At 37.4% G+C, this 20,691-nt stretch overlaps 1 protein-coding gene across 1 annotated transcript in view; it reads left to right on the top strand.

Moving 5' to 3' along the window:
• Positions 1 to 20,170, top strand: part of MINDY2 (MINDY lysine 48 deubiquitinase 2) — a 62,217-nt gene extending 42,047 nt beyond the window's left edge. Inside the window, exons 6-9 of the mRNA XM_084873448.1 lie at positions 1,524 to 1,666; positions 11,672 to 11,845; positions 15,182 to 15,400; positions 17,532 to 20,170. Coding sequence (XP_084729574.1) covers positions 1,524 to 1,666; positions 11,672 to 11,845; positions 15,182 to 15,400; positions 17,532 to 17,660 — 665 coding nt within the window. The 3' untranslated portion in view covers positions 17,661 to 20,170. The remainder of the gene's footprint in view (positions 1 to 1,523; positions 1,667 to 11,671; positions 11,846 to 15,181; positions 15,401 to 17,531) is intronic.
• Positions 20,171 to 20,691: the final 521 nt, after the last annotated feature.

The raw sequence follows: 20,691 nt of genomic DNA, 5'->3' as shown, positions 1-20,691 counted from the left end.
AACTCAATTTGTTAAGACTACTTTTAATTTCTAAAAACCTATCTTTGGGGAAGGAGCTGTTGACATAGATATTTTACTCCTTTTTTAAAAATATTTTTTTATTGCCTAACTGGTTTGGCTCAGTGGATAGAGCATCGGCCTGTGGACTGAATGGTCCCGGGTTCGATTCCAGTCAAGGGCATGTACCTTGGTTGCGGGCACATCCACAGTAGGTGTGCAGGAGGCAGCTGATCAGTGTTTCTCTCTCATCGATGTTTCTAGCTCTCCTCCCTCTCCCTTCCTCTATGTTAAAAATAGATTTAAAAAATTTTAATTTTTTAATTGATTTCGGAGAGAGGGATAGAAACATCCTATATAATAAAAGGGTAATATGCAAATAGATCGAGTGGCAGAACACCTGAATAACCTATCAAAGTATAATATGCTAATGATATGCTAAAGCTGCTCAACCACTAACTATGCCGTGCACTGACCACCATGGGGAGGTTCCTCAGCCTGGCCTGCACACTCTTGCAATCCGGGACTCCTTGGGGAATGTCGGAGAGCCTGTTTCAGCCCAGTCCCACAGACCACTCCCCTTGGGAAGGCACCAGACGCAGGGTTCATGGCTAGTGAGCGCTGCTATTGCAGCATGAGCCCTGGCAGGCACAGTGGGGGCCAGGCTGAGCAGAAGCATCAGGTAGGAGCTGCAGGCAGCATTGGATGCGGGTTTTGGCCCGATCCCTGCAGGCCATCCAGAGGTATCCCACCTATGCACGAATTCATACACCAAGCCTCTAGTCAATGACAAGAGATAGTCATTGATTGGCTGCCTTCTGCACGCTTCACATGGGAATCGAGCCTGCAACCTGGGCATGTGCCCTGACCGGGAATTGAACCGTGACCGCCTGTTTCATAGGTCAATGCTCAACCACTGAGCCACACTGGCCAGGCTCCTATGCACTTTTTAAATTGCTAATTCTTTTTGTTTTTAATATATTTTATTGATTTTTTTTTACAGAGAGTAAGGGAGAGGGATAGAGAGCTAGAAACATCAATGAGAGAGAAACATCTATCAGCTGCCTCCTGCACACCCCCCAAAGGGGATATACCCACAACCAAGGTACATGCCCCTGACCGGAATTGAACCCGGGACCCTTGAATCTGCAGGCCAATGCTCTATCCAAACCGGTTTTGGCTAAATTGCTAATTTTTGCCTTACTTGTTTTAGTAGGTTTTAGTTTTACTCTATCTATATATTTTGTTGTAAGCTGCCTGAAATTCTTTTTAGGAAGTAGGTAAAGTATATATAAATACATTGATTAATAAAAATAATTTCATGTAACTTTTCTTTAGGTTGGGGATGTCTAAAGACACATCTTTTAAAATAAAAAGGTAGAATCTCCAATTTGGTACCATTATGTTATTGTAGGAGAAGTTTTATTCTGACTGGCCTTTTTTTATACTTGTAACACAATGTAAATAGAACAACTTTTTAATTTCGAAATTATTCTTCTATCTAATATTTTGCATTGGTTCCATAGGCTTTGTAGCTGAGCAGTTTCTAAATAACACAGCCACTCAACTGACATACCATGGATTATGTGAACTAACTTCAACGGTCCAGGAAGGAGAACTTTGTGTGTTTTTTCGGAATAATCATTTTAGCACCATGACTAAATACAAGGTATGATATAGAAATAACTTTGTTATTTGAAATTAAAGGAACTTGATTTAGAAATGTCTCATCTGCTTCGAAATAAAAAAATTAGCATAATATTCCTTAATCATCAAATTATGAATGTAATTATTAAATTTTTTTTTTTAGGATAGGATGGATTAGCTACTTAATTGTTACGTCAGAGGCATCTGAGACATTGCTTCAAGTGGAAATGTTGGGAAAAATGGTTCAAAACTGGAATAATTTTTGTGTACAAATAGTAATTTTGGCATAGGAGGAGATTTACAAGAAAAATATGCATGAGGCTAAAAGAGGGGGCTTTGGACAGATTTGAGGAGTGCCAACATTTCATGATTAGCTGGAGGAGTATGAACTAGCAAAGGAGACTAAGAAAGAAAAGAATAAAAGGGAAATCTAAAGAATATAACATCATGTAAGCCAGTGTTTCCCAAAGTGTGGTATGCGTACCTCCAGGGATATGGGAAGAGTTTGGTGGGGGTACGCTTTGCACCAGAATTTAGTGGGGATATGCACTGCACTGTGCTTAGCTGCGCCTAATTCTACGTTCTCATGAGCACGAGGGGTACTCAGCGTAACGAAAATTATAGAAGGGGTGCACATATGTCAAAAGTTTGGGAAACACTGATAAGCCAACAGGGAGATAGTGTATCAAGAAAAGTTGAGATCTCAGTTATTAAATGCTGGTGGGAGAATACTGGAGAAGAGTCCATTAGTGATATGGATTTCATTGGTATCTTAGAGAATGTTGGCAGCAGGAAAAACTCTATTTGAATTGGTTAATAAGTGCTTGGGATGTCAGGAACAAGAAACAGATAAAGCACCTCTTTGAAACAGTTCAGGAAGGGGCAGAGACATTGGCTCATAGCTGTATTGGAATCCAAAAAGTGTTTTTTATTTTTTAATATGAGAAACTTAATCATGTCTATTATAAATATGAAGGACTCGGTAGAGAAAAGGATTCAGGAGAGAGGTATTTGATGTTAGGAGACACCTAAGAGAGTGCAAAAGGTTAGAAATGTTCACAGGTGAAGGAGATTGGCCCTTGTTTTAAAAAACACCTCTTCAGCTGCAACCAGTTTGACTCAATGGATAGAGCGTCGGTCTGCGGACTGAAGGGTCCCTGGTTCGATTTCAGTCAAGGGCATGTACATTGGATGTGGGCACATCCCCGGTAGGGGGTGTGCAGGAGGCAGCTGGTCAATGTTTCTCTCTCATCGATGTTTCTAGCTCTCTATCCCTCTTCCTTTCCACTCTGTAAAAAAATCAATAAAATATATATTTTTTTAAAAAGACCCTAGCTGGTTTGGCTCAGTAGCTAGAGTGTCAGCCTGCACACTGGAGAGTCCTGGGTTCAATTCCAGTCAAGGGCACATGCTCAATCCCCAGTGTGGGGTGTGCAGGAAGCAACAGATCAATGATAATCTCTCATCATTGATGTTTCTATCTATATCTTGCTCTCCCTTTCTCTCTGAAGTCAATTAAAAAAACTTCTTCATTGTAAAGGAGGGAAAAAATAGACTATGAGTATAGCTACAGAGAGATTTACAAATTTGATGGCAGGAAGCAGAGGAAGTTACTTTGAATGCTTTTGTTTGTTATATGGAAGGCAAGATCATTTACTGAGACTGAGTAGGACTGGGTTTGGTTTCATAGAAGGAAAGTTTGAAGTAGTCTTTATAGCTTGTAGGAGAAAGCTGTAACTAGAGAAATTAAGAAGAATCACCAAACATTGTTGGGATTCCAGAATATGGTAATTATTACTTGTGTAATTTTTTTTTGCAGGAGTATCTGCCAGAATACATTCATGGAGAAGGTGGCTAGTTTGTTATTCTAGATTTGAGACTTTCTAAGTGGGTGCAACAAAGAGTAGAAAAGCAAAGAAGTTCAAGGACATGATGCTATTATGAACACACTGATATTGGGCAAATTTATAAATATTGTCTAGAGCAAATAAAATACTATTCTTCACTAAGGTGATCTTTTTATATAGAAGGGATAAGTGGGAACGACTATCCTGGTGGCCAGTTGCTTACTGGGAAATGCCATTGCTTACTATCTTGACACCAAGCTGAAATAGTAACTCTGTTTTTTGAAGGATTTTTTTTACTTTTTATTATGAAAAATTGCAAATTTATAGAAAAGTAACAAGACTAATTTAATGTGTTCCTATTATACTCATCTTTTTTTTTTTTTTTTAACAATTTGACATACTGTTTTTATCTTTTTGCTTATATTTCAATATACATCTCTAAACAACATTTTCCATTCAAATAAATCATAGTTAATTTTGTTGCATCTAACAAAATTAACTATAATTTTGAATATAATCTAATACCCAGTCCATATTCAGATTTCCCATTTGTCCCCATGTAGTTTTATTGTTCAAACCAGGCTCTAATCAAGAACCATGCATTACATTTGGTCAATTAACCCCATTTTAATATTATGTAAATCTTGTGTTTTCCAGGGATCTATTTATTTATGCCCCATTATAATCTTCTCCATCTTATTTCCTACATTCCTATTGGACCTGGAGTGGGGCAAGAACCTGGTAGAAGGGAGTTTGGGGGGGCTAAAGGGGGAAATCTATAATACTCTAAAAAATATAGTTTTTAAAAAAAAGGAACTGCCGAAACCGGTTTGGCTCAGTGGATAGAGTGTCAGCCTGCGGACTGAATGGTTCCAGGTTCAATTCTGGTCAGGGGCATGTGCCATGGTTGCGGGCACATCACCAATGGGGGGGGGGGTTCGATGCTGGGGGGCAGCTGGTCGATGTTTCTCTCTCATCTATGTTTCTGGCTCTCTGTCCCTCTCCCTTCCTCTCTGTGGAAAATCAATAAAATATATATATTTTTTTAAAAAGGAACTATAATTTCAATTCTAATGGTCTTTAAATAAGATACTGCTTTACTTCTGGCAGAGTACCCAGTGAGTACATTGATGAGAAGAGTCAGAGACACTTTCCCTCATCATTCTAGGGACTAATTAACTGGATTTACAATAAAACCTATACTTCTTTGGCTGTTGCTGTAGAACTAGAAGCCCTAAAGGAATACTTAATAAAATTTAGGAAGGGGTTTCTTCAAAATGGTATCAAGCCCTAGCTGGTTTGGCTCAGTGGATAGAGTGTTGGCCTGCAGTTTGATTCCAGTCAAGGGCACATGCCTGGGTTGCAGGCTCAATCCCCAGTGTGGAGCATGCAGGAGGCAGCCTATCAGTGATTCTCTCTCATTGATGTTTCTCTCCCTATCTCTTCCTCTCTGAAATCAATAAAAATATATTTTAAAAAATAAAAACAAAATGGTATTCATTTGCTGACTAAGGAAATACAATGGAAAATTGTTCCCCTATTCTGTTAAACCTGTTAAAAATGAAAACCATTATTCTCTACTACTGATTCCTGTCTTGTTTGAGTTTTTGTAGTTGTTTATAAACTTGAGGACCAGGGAATTTGTGATCTAATAATGATACAAGTAAGAAAAAAAGTAGAAAGCTGATGTTTCAAATAAGATAAGGTTACATTTAATACTGAATTAGATTTTTAATAATGCCTTTTAACATTGCACTTTTGAAGATTTTAGGGTTATTTTGTGCATTCATATTTAATGATCACTTCCCATCTTTTTTCCCCTGTGAACTCTTGGAACACCTGTGGTATAAACATAGTTTATTCCATAGAATTCAGTTATTCTTTCAACAATAAAATTAATTTAATATCTGGATAGAATATTTTTTAATCCTCATCTGAGGACATGCTTAGAGAGAGGAAGGGAGAGAAATATATTGATGTGAGAGAGAAACATCATTTGGCTCTGCACGGGCCCTGACCAAAGATCAAACCCACAAGCCAGGCATGTGCCCTGGGAGTCGCACCAGCCATCTTTTGGTGCATGAGAGGATGCCCAACCAGCTGAGAGCTACTCCAGCCTAGCTGGATAGAATTGTTTCTTCTACTGATAAATGGTTTCTGTAACTAGGGGCCTATAATAATAAATTTACAGTCAGTCATAAATATCTACAAACTTACTATTTTACTAGAGGCCCGGTGCACAAAAATCTGCCCTGTGGGAGGGGCGGTCCTTTAGCCTGGCTGGTAGCCCTCTCGCCGTCTGGGAGCCCTTGGGGGGATATCCCACTAACATAAGTCCACTCCCTGCAGAGTGGGCCTAAGCGCAGTTTGGCCTCCCCCTGCAGGAGGCAACTGGTGGGCTAATTGGGGGCCCGCAAGTGGCAGGCCCTGTCCCCGATCACCCCTCTGCCACCCGTCACCGCCATCCCCTTCCTCTGCCCACTGACACCCTCCTTGGCTGGCCTGCCACTGCCCGCCTGCTGGCTCCATCCCCCACCAACTGGTTTTTCTACTGTTTGGTCAATTTGCATATTAGGCTTTTATTATATAGGAGCTTATTTGTATTAGAATTGGAAAAAAGCATCTTTATGCTTTCTTGTATCCATATCATATCATATCATATCATATCATATCATATCATATTCCCTGACTGGGAATTGAACCAGCAACCTCTTGGTGCATGGGACAACACTCAACCAATTGAGCCACACCAGCGGGGCTCCACAGACTTGTAAAAAAAAAAATTTTTTTTTAATTGATTTTTTACAGAGAGAAAGGGAGAGGGAGAGAGAGTTAGAAACATCGATGAGAGAGAAACATCAATCAGCTGCCTCCCGTACACCCCCTCCTGGGATGTGCCCGCAACCAAGGTACATGCCCTTGACCGGAATTGAACCTGGGACCCTTGAGTCCGCAGACCGACACTCTATCCACTGAGCCAAACCGGTTAGGGCTCCATAGACTTTTTATTAGGCCTTTTGCCATTACAGAGTCACAATGGATGTGTTGATCAAATTGATCCTCCCTCCCCTTCCCACCCTTCTCCATATAATATCTACCAATCAACCTCACATTTTCTAACTGTCTAACACAGTATGATCTGTGGTTTTGATTGCACAGATTCTCATGACATTTTCTCTGACCACAGATACTAATTGACTTTCCTGTTGAAAAGTCCTCTGATCATTCCTAGTTTTGTGGTTTACTATTCCTAAACTCTGGGCAAATACCTCTGCTGTTTCCTGTATTATAGCAAAGTAATCAAGTCCAGCTCTTGTTAGTTATTTGTTGTAATAGCACTCTCCTTAATCCTTGATTAAACTGTTCACCCCTCATCTGTCCACTGGCAGCAAATACACATATCTCCAATTTCTACTACCACTTATGTTACCTTGCTCCATGTACTTCCACCTAATCTTATAAATTGAATTGGACAGATCATCAGGGCAAAACCACACTGAGTGTGTTATACTATGAAGATGTGTGCTTTTCATCAGCATACCTAGATTAGTATCTGAGAGCAGCAGGAGGAGACCCTACTGAGAAAACAGATGGTCTCAGGGCCGTTCCTCTGGTTCTAGAAGGTGAGGTGACTTTTTATACAGGCAGGAAACTTGACAGTATAAAAGTGAGTTTTTAAATAAATTACTTCTTTCCTAGAAACTTCTGTTTTGCTTCCCATATGATCATGACTAATTATTCTATCTCCAAGATCTAGTTATCCTGTTTTATTTTTGATCCTCCTCCACTTCTCCAGTACTTTCTGCTTGCTCTCAAGTAAGATTCCTTGGCCCTTGTCCAGATCACCTAGTTTCTAGGTCTTTGGTATATATAATGACATGTCTCCCTCTTGATCATTTTTTTATAAAGTATCAACTTTATATCCATGTCATAATTGTTTCCTCTACCTGTTGGTTTCAAATTACTGACATCTCCCTGAAGTATATTCAAAACCAGGGTTTTTGAAGTTGGCTTTTGTTTGTTCACTTTTTTACTTTCCATTTAGAAGTGAAAAGTAGTTTAGGAGAAGATACAATTCTAGAGAAGTACTGAAGACATGTTCAAGAAATAAATTGGCCCATTCTCTCTCTTCTTCTACTAAGACTATAGTGGGAATTTTGTTTTCCACAGAAGACTACATTTAAATACTTATTTAATTTCGTTATTTTTAAAAGGTAGTTGATGCACCAAAAAGTGTTACTTTTGCCGAAACCGGTTTGGCTCAGTGGATAGAGCATCGGCTTGGGGACTGAAGGGTCCCGGGTTCGATTCCGGTCAAGGGCATGTACCTTGGTTGCGGGCACATCCCCAGTAGGGGGTGTGCAAGAGGCAGCAAATCGATGACTCTCTCTCATCAATGTTTCTAACTCTCTATCCCTCTCTCTTCCTCTCTGTGAAAAATCAATAAAATATATATTTAAAAAAAAAAAAAAAAAGAAGTGTTATTTTGCCCAGGCAGCGTGGCTTAGTGGTTGAGCATCAACCTATGAATTAGGAGATCATGGTTCTATTTCCGGTCAGGGCACATGCCCAGGTTTCGGGCTCTGTCCCCAGTGTGGGACTTGCAAGAGGCAGCCAATCAATGATTCTCTCTTATCATTGATGTTTCTATCTCTCTCTCCCTCTCCATTCCTCTCAGAAATCAATACAAATATATACTTTTTAAAAAGTTGTCACTTTCAATTTTTTTTTTTTTTTTAATGGGGATAGTGGATAGAGAAATGTAGAAAAAGAATAGGAAAGTGGTAAATTCCACAGTACAGGCGGAGATATTTATCTTTTTCTCTCAAATAGGAGACAGGAGAAGGAGATAGATACAGAAACTAAGATAAATTTAGGTGATATTTATGAGTATAATACCTTTTATTTATTAAACACCAAGTGCCTTGCATTGTGCTAACCACTTTATATGCATTATCTTATTTAATTTGCACAACTCTCCTATGAGATGTGAATATTATTACTCCCATATTACTTTACACGTGAAAGAACAGGTTTACAGGCCCTAAGTTAACTTGCCCAAGATCATTCAGCTTGTAAGCAGCCCCAACCTGACTTCAAGGCCACATTCTCAACAGCTTTGCCTCTCTGGGTAGATGTATTTGTGGATGAGATTTATGTTTGTAGGAATAATATTCATCTTTCAGTTTATAAAATATCTTAGAGATTTTCAGATTGTAATGTCTCTATATCACTTTATGAGAAAAGAAAACTAAATAAAGTTCAAAGGTATTAGTAATTTCAGTCTAAACTAGTTATCTAAAAATATTCAGGCAGTGCTTTTCTCCATATCTTAAAGGCTGGAATTACTTACTTTTTTATTACATTTGCCAAGTTTTATTTTATCAATTTATAAATTTCGATGACATTCTCACCCTGTTATTCATACTCTGTATACAACTAATTTATGATGTTACCGTTTTCTTTTGTTATCCAATTGCCTATTTTATAAAATGATAAAATTTATTTGTCTTTTCTTTACCATTTTTATATAATTTATACATTTTATATGTTAATAAATAATTTAAGAATTTAATACATAATTTCTTTTTTATTTTTTTATGAAATTAGTATTTTAGAGACTGATGAGTGAGATTAGAAGGAATATTCAAAGCTTAGAAAAGAAAGCTTTGACTAGATAATGCAGCAAAAGTGATTGGGTATAAATGCAAAAAGTATTCTTGATTATAATTTAACTGTAAACTCTCGGGAAAAATGGGCCTAAACTGTTCAGTACTATACTAATACATACTTTGCTATTCTACACTGCAATTATATAAAGGTACTGTTGAGTAATAATCAGCATTGTTGACAGTGGACCAGTTACAGACCTTTTCGATAAATGTCAAGATCTAAAAGAGGAAGAAATTGAGGCTGATGGTCCTTGAGAAGACAGGTCAGTTATACCAGGAATGGGATACCCTTTTAGATAAAAGTGTATAAATGTTCATATGTGCTGTATGATAACAGCTTTAAGGGAAATCCTCCTAGAAATTACCCACCCTAAAGTGTCATTTGGAAAAAAATTATAAGCTTATGGTTCTTCTCCTAGCACACAGCCAATCATTATATGATCTACATAAACTAAATTATAAAGCCTAAATATTGTGTAATATAATGGGGTGTTGAAATGTGTTGTGATAAGTGTAAACAGAAAGGTCAGATCTATTCAGTAGAAAATTGGAAAGAACTTTTATTTTTTTCTCTTAAATTATCCTAGGACAAGGTAGAACCTTAAAAATAGGATAGATAATGATGACCATGGCTCTGGTTCTCAAGGAGCTTGAAATGTATTTAAAGAGATGGGTAACTAAGCAGTCAACTACAATTCATTGTATAAAGTGCTATGATCATGGTAAGAGCATATTTCTATAAAATCATGTAAAAGGAGCACCTAATACCTGACTAAGGTAGGATCATTACTTTCTATGATATGAATCCTCAAGCCCTTAGCATAGTGCTGAGCATATTATGAGCATTTAAATGTTTGGTGAATTTAAACATACCTGATTTTTTTTTTAAGTATAAATCTGGACTTAATTTTTGCTTAAAACAATGTCTTTAAACTTTATATCAAAATGTTTTTCTTTATAAATACTTTCCATGTTGTTATAGTAATTTCAATTACTATAAATTAATCACTGTCTACAGCTAATTCTAGAATGTAACTGTAAGCACACAGGAAAAAAGTTTGTACTTTAGGAAGAGCTATGCCCACAGTGCAGGACACATAATAAATGTTTAAAAATAATTACTTAGTTTTTAAAGCTTTAGAATTAATTTAGTAATTTCTCTACCCACACCACCAACCTCTTTAAAGGAATTTCTTATTCTTACTTACTAAGATTAATTCTGATGATAAGAGAGAACATGCAAAGTATGGTTTGTGCAGTACTAAACACGTATTAACCAGTGGCAACTTTCAACAGGTAAATTAAATTCATATCTTTGCAAATCTGAAGAAAAATGGCTCACAATCCTTATGTGTATACTAGTGACACACATGATTGGAATCAGAGCTAATACACATGAAAAATTAAAGATCAATGCTAAATTCTTTGGTAGTGACTATAAATATGACTTCATTGATTGACTCAATAAAGTTTAATGAGTACAGTACACTAAGGGCCAGAGATATTGAGATTAAAACATATAGTTTGGGGAATAAGGCAGGAAAACACAATTATGGCATAGTGTGATTCAGTGCTACAATAGAAATAGGTACAAAGTACTTTAGTACAGAGAAAGGAAAATTTGATATGAATTGGATTAGTCATATTGGCTTATGAGTATAGGCAAAGTGATATCATTTTATTGTGACTGTTTTACTTAGTACCTGTTGTGTTTTTAGGAACTTGTATAGTATTTTTCTATTTTGTGAAATGAGATTATAACCCCCCAAGGCTATTTGTAAGTCATTTACTTGTTGAACATGCCAGTAGCTCCTCAAATTATAGTATAATTTCTGCTGAAACCAGTTTGGCTCAGTGGTAGAGTGTCAGTCTGCGGACCGAAAGGTCCCGGGTTCGATTCCGGTCAAGGGCATGTACCTTGTTTGTAGGCACATCCCCGGTAGGGGGTGTGCAAGAGGCAGCTGGTCGATGTTTCTCTCTCATCGACGTTTCTAGCTCTCTATCTCTCTCCCTTCCTCTGTAAAAAATCAATAAAATATATATTTTTTAAAAATTATAATATAATTTCTCATAATACTGTAGTATACCAATTATAAATTATATTCAAAGCCAGCTAGATTTAATTCAGTGAGCAAATAAGATATCTTCTTGGTCTATTTATTATGTTATGAAGATCTAACTAGTAGGAATAGTTAATATGCTTTACACATACATATTATAAAATATTTTTTAAATATTAACTATTTTTGCCCTGGCTGATGTTGCTCAGTTGGTTGAGAACCCTCCCATGCACCAAAAGGTCACTGGTTTGATTCCGGGTCAGGGCACATGCCCGGCTTGTGGGCACAATCCCCAGGGTACAGGAGGCAGCCCATTGATGTTTCTCTCCCATATGGATGTTTCCCTCTCTTGCAATCTCTCTCAAATCAATAGAAAAATATTAAAAATAAATATTAACTAGTTTTGATCAGTTTATCAGTCTTTTTTCTTTTGTTATTTCTTATTAAGGGTCTACTGTATTTGCTGGTAACAGACCAGGGGTTTCTTACTGAAGAAAAAATTGTTTGGGAAAGCCTTCACAATGTTGATGGTGATGGAAATTTCTGTGACTCAGATTTTCATCTGCGGCCTCCTTCAGATCCTGAAACTGTGTACAAAGGACAACAAGATCAAATAGATCAGGTAAATTTGTTTATTTCTTCATATTATTTAAAATGTTTATTCCTTTCAAATACAAATTTAGTTATCCAAAACTTTTGAACTAAAGATTTAGTATTTATTAATATATTTATGTAAGTTTTCTGACACTTACAAAATAGATAGGTCAAGCCAGGACTGGTTTGGCTCAATGCATAGAGCGTTGGCCTGCGGACTGAAAGATCCCAGGTTCAATTCTGGTCAAGGGCATATACCTTGGTTGCGGGTACATCTCCAGTAGGGGGTGTGCAGGAGGCAGCTGATCGATGTTTCTCTCTCGTCGATGTTTCTAGCTCTCTATCCCTCTCCTTTCTTCTCTGTAAAAAATCAATAAAATAGAGGAATCCAAGATGGCTGCTCGGGTAGGCATCTAGCCGCGGCCGCACGCAACAATTTCAATAAAATACAACTAAAATATAAAATGGACATTACCCAGAACTACAGGAAAGTCAACTGACTGGAAATTCTACAACGAGAAGCAAGGAGAAAACCAGAAGGAAGCGCGGAGGAGCTGTAAAAGCCTAAGGTACGGAGACACGCGGCGCGCGGAGAGGACAGAGCCGGAGAGGAGGGAGGCCGAGTGCCTGGCTGGCGTTCCCAAGCGGGAAGGAGATAAACACTCCGACTGTGCTGGGCCCCCAACTGCTCTGAACCCCCGTTCTAGGCCAGACCCTGGGGAACCAGGCTCATCCAGAGGGAGCTGGGCTGTAAGGCGGAACCCGGGGAAGCGGCGAAAGGCGGTCCCAGAGGCGCGCACACTGCGCGCAGAGAAGGGCCGGCCGGCTGTGCCGTAGGACTGCCCTGGCGGGAAGGAGACAGGGGCTCCAGACTGCTCTGAACGCCATCTCCAACTCCACTTCCAACTGAACTGAACCCCAGTTTCGGGCCCATTGCGGAGAGCCTACACTGTTTGGTAGCAGGCGAAAATCGAGGGCACCTTTCTCTCAGAGGTGCTTGCAACAAGTACTGAAGGACCCTGAGTCTCAGGAGTCGCATAGGGTGGGGCTGACGGAAGCCAAGGCTGTAGACTCCACCCTGAAACCCCGCCCCATCAGGAAAGCTGCCTGCAAAAATGCCTAAACCAAATAGATCACAAACGAAAGAAATGGAGGACAAAAAGCGACTGGATATAGAGTTCAAAACCACACTTATAAGGTTTTTCAAGAGTATCCTAGAAAAGGCCAATAAAATAAATGAGACCTATGAAGATATGAAAAGGGATCAACAAGAAATAAAGAATACATTGTCTGAAATAAAAAATATTATACAGAGTCCTAAAAACAGAATAGAAGATCGCAAGAATCAAGTCAAAGATTTGGAACATAAAGAGCCAGAAGGCACTCCTCTGCAGAAGCTAGAAGGCAAGAGAATCCAGAAAATTGAAGATAATGTAAGAGACCTCTGGGACAACTTCAGACGATCCAACATCAGAATCATGGGGGTCCCAGAAGATGAGAGAGAGCAAGATATCGAAAACATACTGAAAGAAATAGTGACAGAAAACTTCCCCCACCTGGGGAAAGAATTGGACTTACAAGTCCAGGAAGCACACAGAACTCCAAATAAGAGGAATCCAAAGAGGACCACACCAAGACAAATCATAATTAAGATTCCAAGAGCAAAGGACAAAGAGAGAATATTAAAAGCAGCAAGAGCTAAGCAGGTGGTTACCTATAAAGGAGCTCCTATACGATTGTCAGCTGATTTCTCAACAGAAACCATGCAGGCCAGACGGGAATGGCAAGAAATATTCAAGGTGATGAATAGTAAGAACCTACAGCCAAAGATAATCTATCCAGCAAAGCTATCACTCAGAATCGAAGGTCAGATAAAGAGCTTCACAAATAAAAAAAAGCTAAAGGAGTTCATCACCACCAAACCAGAATTATATGAATTGCTGAAGGGGGTTCTTTCAGAAGAGAAAGTAAATAAAGATAAAAATTATGAACAACAAATACGTAACTATCAACAAGTGAATCTAAAAACCAAGGAAATTAAAAAAAAAAAATCTGATGAACAATAGTAACTGTTGAATATAATAGAATCAGAGGTATGGAAGGGGAGTGAACTAATGATTCTTGGGGAAAAGGGGACAGGGGAATGTGGGAAGAGACTGAACATAAACTGTGCACCTATGGATGAGGACAATGGGGAGTGGGGAAAGGGCAGAGGATGGGGCGGGAAGGGGGGGGGGAGGAACACTTGTAATAATATGAACAATAAAAATTTATTAAAAAAAAATCAATAAAATACATTTTTAAAATTAGATAGGTCATCATTCTATATGCATATTAATTGCACAGTTTGGTTCAGAAGGCCAGATCATCTAGGACTGTAATGGTTACGGTAACGAATTTGAATTTTATTTAAATTGTGGTAGGGAAGATATGCCAGGTATATCCTGGAAGTGAACTACTTCACCTTTTTAAAAGGTTGAGAGGTGGAGAATACAGAGGAAGGACACAGGTATAAGTAGAGACTAGTAGTCCAAGCAAGAGATAGAGATGAAGAGTCAAGTACATCTTTGAGATGTATTTTGGCTAATTAGAAAACATAGAAAAGAGGGAGTCTTGAAGATAGTGTGCACTGGATAAAGTGTAGTGTATTCTAAGCCTTAGAGTTAAGGAAGAGTAGATTAGTGAGTAGAATTCCCATTTAGAACTGAGTCAGATAAGATTTTTAAAAATTGATTTGAGAGAGAGGGATGGAGGGATAGAAACAATGAGAGAGGAACATTGATCAGCTGACTGATAATTGAACCATTACTTCCTCGTTCAGAGGTGACTCAACCACTGAGCCACACTGGCCAGGCAGGGGCAACATTTTTAAGTTTTCTCTAATGCCTTCTATACTTCTAGAAATAATTTCAGATGAATTCCAAAAACATTTAGAATAATAGTAGCATCACTGAAATAAGTTAATATTCCCTAGCAGAAGCACTTTTTTTTTTTTTTTAATTGATTTCAGGGAGGAAGGGAGAGGGAAGAGAGAGATAGAAACATCAGTGATGAGAGAGAATCATTGATTGGCTGCCTCCTGCACATCCCCTACTGGGGATTGAGTCTGCATCCTGGGCATGTGCGGTGACTGGAATCGAACCTTAGGCCCCTTCAGTCCGCATACAGGCTGACGCTGTATCCAATGAGCCAAACCAGCTAGGGCCCAAGTAGAAGCACTTAAATAACTTTTGTTTTTATATTTAACCTCTGGTATGTTTTTAAAAAGCCATTCTTAGTTTTGTAGATATAACCTCTGTATTTACACTCATTAGTTCTTAGGTAATGTCTCATAGCTAAAGATGGTTATAATTTCATTTCTTAGGACTATCTTATGGCGTTATCTCTACAACAAGAACAGCAGAGCCAAGAGATCAATTGGGAACAAGCGCCTGAAGGAATCAGTGATTTGGAACTTGCGAAGAAACTCCAAGAAGAGGAGGATCGACGGGCTTCTCAGTATTACCAGGAACAGGAACAAGCAGCAGCAGCTGCTGCTGCTGCTGCTGCTGCTTCTGCTACTTCTGCTCCTGCCCAGGCTCAGGTGAAACCAGTGTTCTTATTCTTAAACATCATGATCACTTTAACAATAAAAAGATTTGTGCTGAGATAAACATTTTTAAATTATATATTGACTCTTTAATTATATAAGCATTTTAGCACCCATTAGGTTTCTTTTTCTTGTTTGTTTTTTTTTTTCTTTACCCATTAGATTTTATAACATTATCCTATTTTTGTGGTTATCTTAATATTTTTCTCATTTTCTGAAGTTATTTTTCATAAGGTTCTGATGACAAGAGTTTTCAAATTTATTTTTTTAAATAAATCTTTATTGTTCATATTATTACAAATGTTCCTCTTTTTTTTTTTTCCTCCATTGCTCCCCTCCACCAGGTTCCCACCCTATCCTCTGCCCTTTCCCCACCCCCCATTGTCCTCATCCATAGGTGCACAGTTTATGTTCAGTCTCTTCCTGCACCCCCCACTCTCCTTTTCCCCAAGAATCGTCAGTCCACTCCCCTTCCAAACCTCTGATTTTATTATATTTACCAGTTAATATTGTTCATCAGATTTTTTAAAATCCCTTGGTTTTTAGATTCACTTGAAAGTTACCTATTTGTTGTTCATAATTTTTATCTTTATTTTCTTCCTCTTCCTAAAGATCAAATTTCTTTTTAAAGTTACTAATAGCTGCCCAGAATATAGGCCTATTTAAATAGTCTTTCCTGTCAGTCAGAGGGCAGTGTGAGGTACTACTGGAAGAATGTAGACTCGAGTCAGATGTGGATTTGCATTTCCTGCAACATCTTGGACCAAGCCATCTGCCTCTTAGCCTCATTTTCCCTGTCTGTAAAATAGAAAATAATACTTAACTCTTAGGTTTGTGGTTGAGAACAACTAAACCCAGTGTCTGGCATGTACTAAGTATCCAACCAAGATTAGCACTTTCCCACTTTTTACTCTTCCCAGCTGAATGCTTTATGCACTGTAAATGTGACTGTGTTAAATCTGTTTCTATATGTTAAATCTCATTGTATTAAATGGGGGGGGAAATCCTCCTTTTTATGTTTAACTGTACAATGCCAGAAGTATAAGAAAGCAAGATGTCCTGTAAGAGCTGATGAAGATTTAAATATAGAGGTCTCCATTAAAATAAAATAACATACGGTATCTATTTCGAGCTCAAATATTGACTACCCCAAGCTTAAAAGTTAAAACCTACCATTTATGATTAGCTTTTCATTAAAAATTTTCTCACCCTAGTCCATTTGGCTCAGTGGATAGAGCATTGGCCTGCAGAACAAAGGGTTCCAGGTGTGATTCTGGTCAAGGGCATGTGCTTTGGTTGCAGGCTCCTCCTTTGGCCCAGGCCCTGGGGCTCATGCAGAAGGCAACCAATCAATGTGTTCCTCTCACATCGATGTTTCTCTCTGTCTTTCCCTCTCTCTTCCCCTAGAAAATCAGTGGGAAAATATCCTTGGGTGAGGATTTAAAATTTTTTTTCTTTTTCTCTTATTTCACTGAATATACTTATTTCATACTCTCAGTTTTAAATATTTTTTCTTCCTTTTAAAATCTGTTTATTATGGTAGTTAATAGGGTCTTAAAGAACTATTGTAGTTTACCAGATGGTATCACTTTCTTTTTAAAAATATATATATTTTATTAATTTTTTACAGAGAGGAAGGGAGAGGAATAGAGAGTCAGAAACATCGATGAGAGAGAAACATCGATCAGCTGCCTCCTGCACACCTCCTACTGGGGATGTGCCCACAACCAGGGTACATGCCCTTGACCAGAATCGAACCTGGGACCCTTCACTCTGCAGGCCGATGTTCTGTCCACTGAGCCAAACCGGTTATGGCCCAAATGGTATCACTTTCATTAACATTCTCTAAACTTCAACATAAATATTTCTTGAATTTGAGACTTCAGGCAACATGATCTTACTTGATGTTATTTATTGTTTGAAATTTCTATTTACTTAGAATAGTTTATATCTATCCAAAATGGTAGAGGAAACTATTCAGATACCATATAACAAGGCTGTATGCCAGTAGCTTCTTTTTTCATTAATGAGTTTTTTCACTCTTTCGGTTTTTCTCTCTAGATAACTGTGATTAAGCATAGTTAAGAAAGTTGAGGTAATTTCTTCCTGTTTGTTTTTCCTAAAGCAAAGCCAACCAGCACAAGCCTCTCCGACAAGTGGAAGACCATCTGGAAGTGGTGAACGTAAACGAAAGGAACCTCGAGAAAAAGATAAAGAAAAAGAAAAGGAAAAAAATAGCTGTGTTATTTTGTAACAAGTGTTGGATTCTATTGAAACCACCTATATGTCTTGAGAAACAAAACCACAGGAGGAAAGGAAGAAAACCCGATAAATACCGTCTGTGCCTGATTTTCCAATGGATTTTGTTCATGTTTTTCAGGGGAAAGGTTGTTACGTAACTACAATTAGACTTTTTCAAGTCACACAGTACACTATTTATGAGCTGGAGTTTCCTGTTACAGTAGGAAATGCTGTGTGTTGTCATTCATGAAAAATACTACACTTGTAGCCAAATAAGCAAATCACAGTAACTTTTGTGTCATAGTGACATTCATAACTCATATCAGTTAGTAAGCTATTTTTTCTTCTGTTCTAACAATGAATGAAGGTAATTGATTTTGTCTGATTCCTTCCTGAAAACTAAATACTAGCACAATAGTTTCTGAAATTAATTTTTACAATATTAAATTATGATCTAATCCACAAGAAACCAGGGGTTTAATATAGGGACTTAAAAAGAAAAAAAAGAAAAAAAAATAACAGGAATAAATAATCCTTAATTGTATATTGGACTAGTTCAGCCCTTGAACAGCTTTACCTTTCTTTAGGAATGTACATTTTAGATATTATCATAAGAACTGATCATGGAGCTCGGATTTAATTAGATAGAAAAAAATAAAGACTTGTATTTTCTTTTCCAGTAGCAAAAAATTACATAATACTAATACTCATATTCTACCAAAATCAGATATTATGACTTTGTAGTGTTGTGAAATTTTGAGGAATTTTGAAATCTTTAATATAGGTAACTTGGACCACAGCTACTATTTACTGGCAGTGTAATAAGTGAGAGTAAGAAGGAAACCACAGTGGACGCTGGACTTTGTAAATATGAGGGTGTAGAAAAGGAAGTAGTTCAGTGTCTACCTTTTTCTAGAATTACCTTGAACCTTAAAACTTAAACCATGTTTATTTGCTAGAAAATTAAGTATAATTATTAAAATCAACAAAAAAGCACATTTCTGAAGGGAAGTTAGGTTATAACCTCTGAGTCTAGTAAAAAGCAGTAGTAGAAATCTGTTGGAGAAATTTATATAAAAGCAATCACATTTTTTTAACTTATGGGAACCAAATAAACCTATAACATCTTGTAGTGTTTGTAGGATTCAGAAAGAATATTTATTGAACTTTATCATGAGGCAACACATGTATTTCTGTATTTCTAGATATAGTTTGGAAAACTATCCTTACAGTCACTTTTATATGCTTTGTATTTAAAAGTTTGTTTTGGTCATTTTTGAAATGACTATTGCTGCTGCAAGTAGTTCTGTGATTTACATTCTAAGCCTCAGTAAGTTTGTTTAAGAGGATCTGTCTAACCTGAGCATCCACTTGGAGAATGTTTTTTGTGATCTGGGTGACAATAGACTACAAAAAAAAAGTGATCTAGATTGCTTAAGCTATGTCCTTAACATTCTCCATGATCCAAGAGGATTAGTCTACATGTAAAAAGTGAAGTTTTATTTATGGAAGGAATTATTCTAAGGGAAAAATCCAGGGTCAAGCTATATCTTTTATGTCTTGTGTATTGCATGTCTGTTTATGTTATATCATTTGTTATTCTTTCAAATTTCCTATGCTAGCATGATAATCATCAGAAAACCTGTTTGGGGCATAAAACTTCAATATAAAATATTTTGTGGGTCTCTTGATAATAACCCAGAATATGTGTAGATTAGTGAAGTAACCAAATGTACTGCAGAATTCTCTGCTGGCTCAAACAAGTTGACCTTAGTCCAGGTTTACTTTTTTTTTTCTTTTTCTTTAATGTACTTTTATTTATTTCAGAGAGAAAGGGAGAAGGATAGAAACATCACTGATGAGAGAGAGTCATTGATCGACTGCCTCCTGCAAGCCCCACACTGGGGATCAGGCCTGCAAACTGGGCATGTGGCCTTGACGCGCGACTGAAATTGGGACCCTTCAGTGCACAGGCCAATGCTCCATTCACTGAGCCAAACCAGCGAGGGCCACATTTACTCTTGTCATTCTGGTTGAAGGAGGAAACTACAACTTCAGGGTTTGTTTTTCCCCAGGTAGTAGTGATAGTGCAGTATATAAGAAACACACACACACAAAATAAATCCTGAGAAATTTCACAAAGCATATTTGAGGCATATTTTCTCATAATGATACTATTTATTGCCCTTGAAAAATTTATGTGTTATTCTTCTGTTGTTTGCTACTGTCTACTTAATTTGTTCAAAAGATAATACTGCCATTCTCCATTCCCTCTGGAAGAAAAAAAAAGACTCACTGAAAAGCAGCAGTGCTATCAGATAAGTAGATTCAATGTATACTTATAAGAAGTAATTTAAAAATGTAATGTGTTTGTTAATTCAGCCTTTTTTTATGTAATATTTCCAAGTCAGATTTTCTTACATTCCTGGAATGTTTGATATACCAAGAATAATAATGATAAAATGTTTGCTTTGATTACTGTGGGGGAAAAATTAAATGTTCAATTCTATTAAAACAAACAAACTTCTCAGAGATACTGGTTTCCCATCCTTGAAGGTTATAAAGAATTTAGAGCTATTGTGTCTTTATTTTCTTATATTTTGCTCAAGGCAACAAATTATACTCAGACATTTCATTGCTGATTTGGGTATATAGGAATTTGATAGTGATATATTAAAGTCTTTCCTTCACAGTATTTTGCAGTACTTGAAAATTGTTACATGTATACTGCTAGCAGTAGTTAGAACACAAACATTTTTGCTTTTAATATTTATAGGCTAGATTAGGGGCACATTTCCATCAACCAGTCAACATTACAGTTAGTAAAAGAGCACATGAATGAATGATATAATCACTGGGCTTTCTCATACTTTTAAAATATGTTCCTAAGGTTAATGAGCAATCTTTATTAACAATATGAATTTTCTTCATATCTAATTCCATTGAATCAACAGTGCTATGATGCACAATAGGTTTTTGACATTTAACAGTACTTACTGTGTATTCTAAAGCAAGGATCCATGACTTCTATTAGATTCTCAAAG

Source organism: Pipistrellus hanaki, assembly GCF_964339955.1.
Source record: "Pipistrellus hanaki genome assembly, chromosome: 1".
Lineage (NCBI taxonomy): Eukaryota > Metazoa > Chordata > Mammalia > Chiroptera > Vespertilionidae > Pipistrellus > Pipistrellus hanaki.
This window is presented reverse-complemented; position numbering and strand designations above follow the sequence as displayed.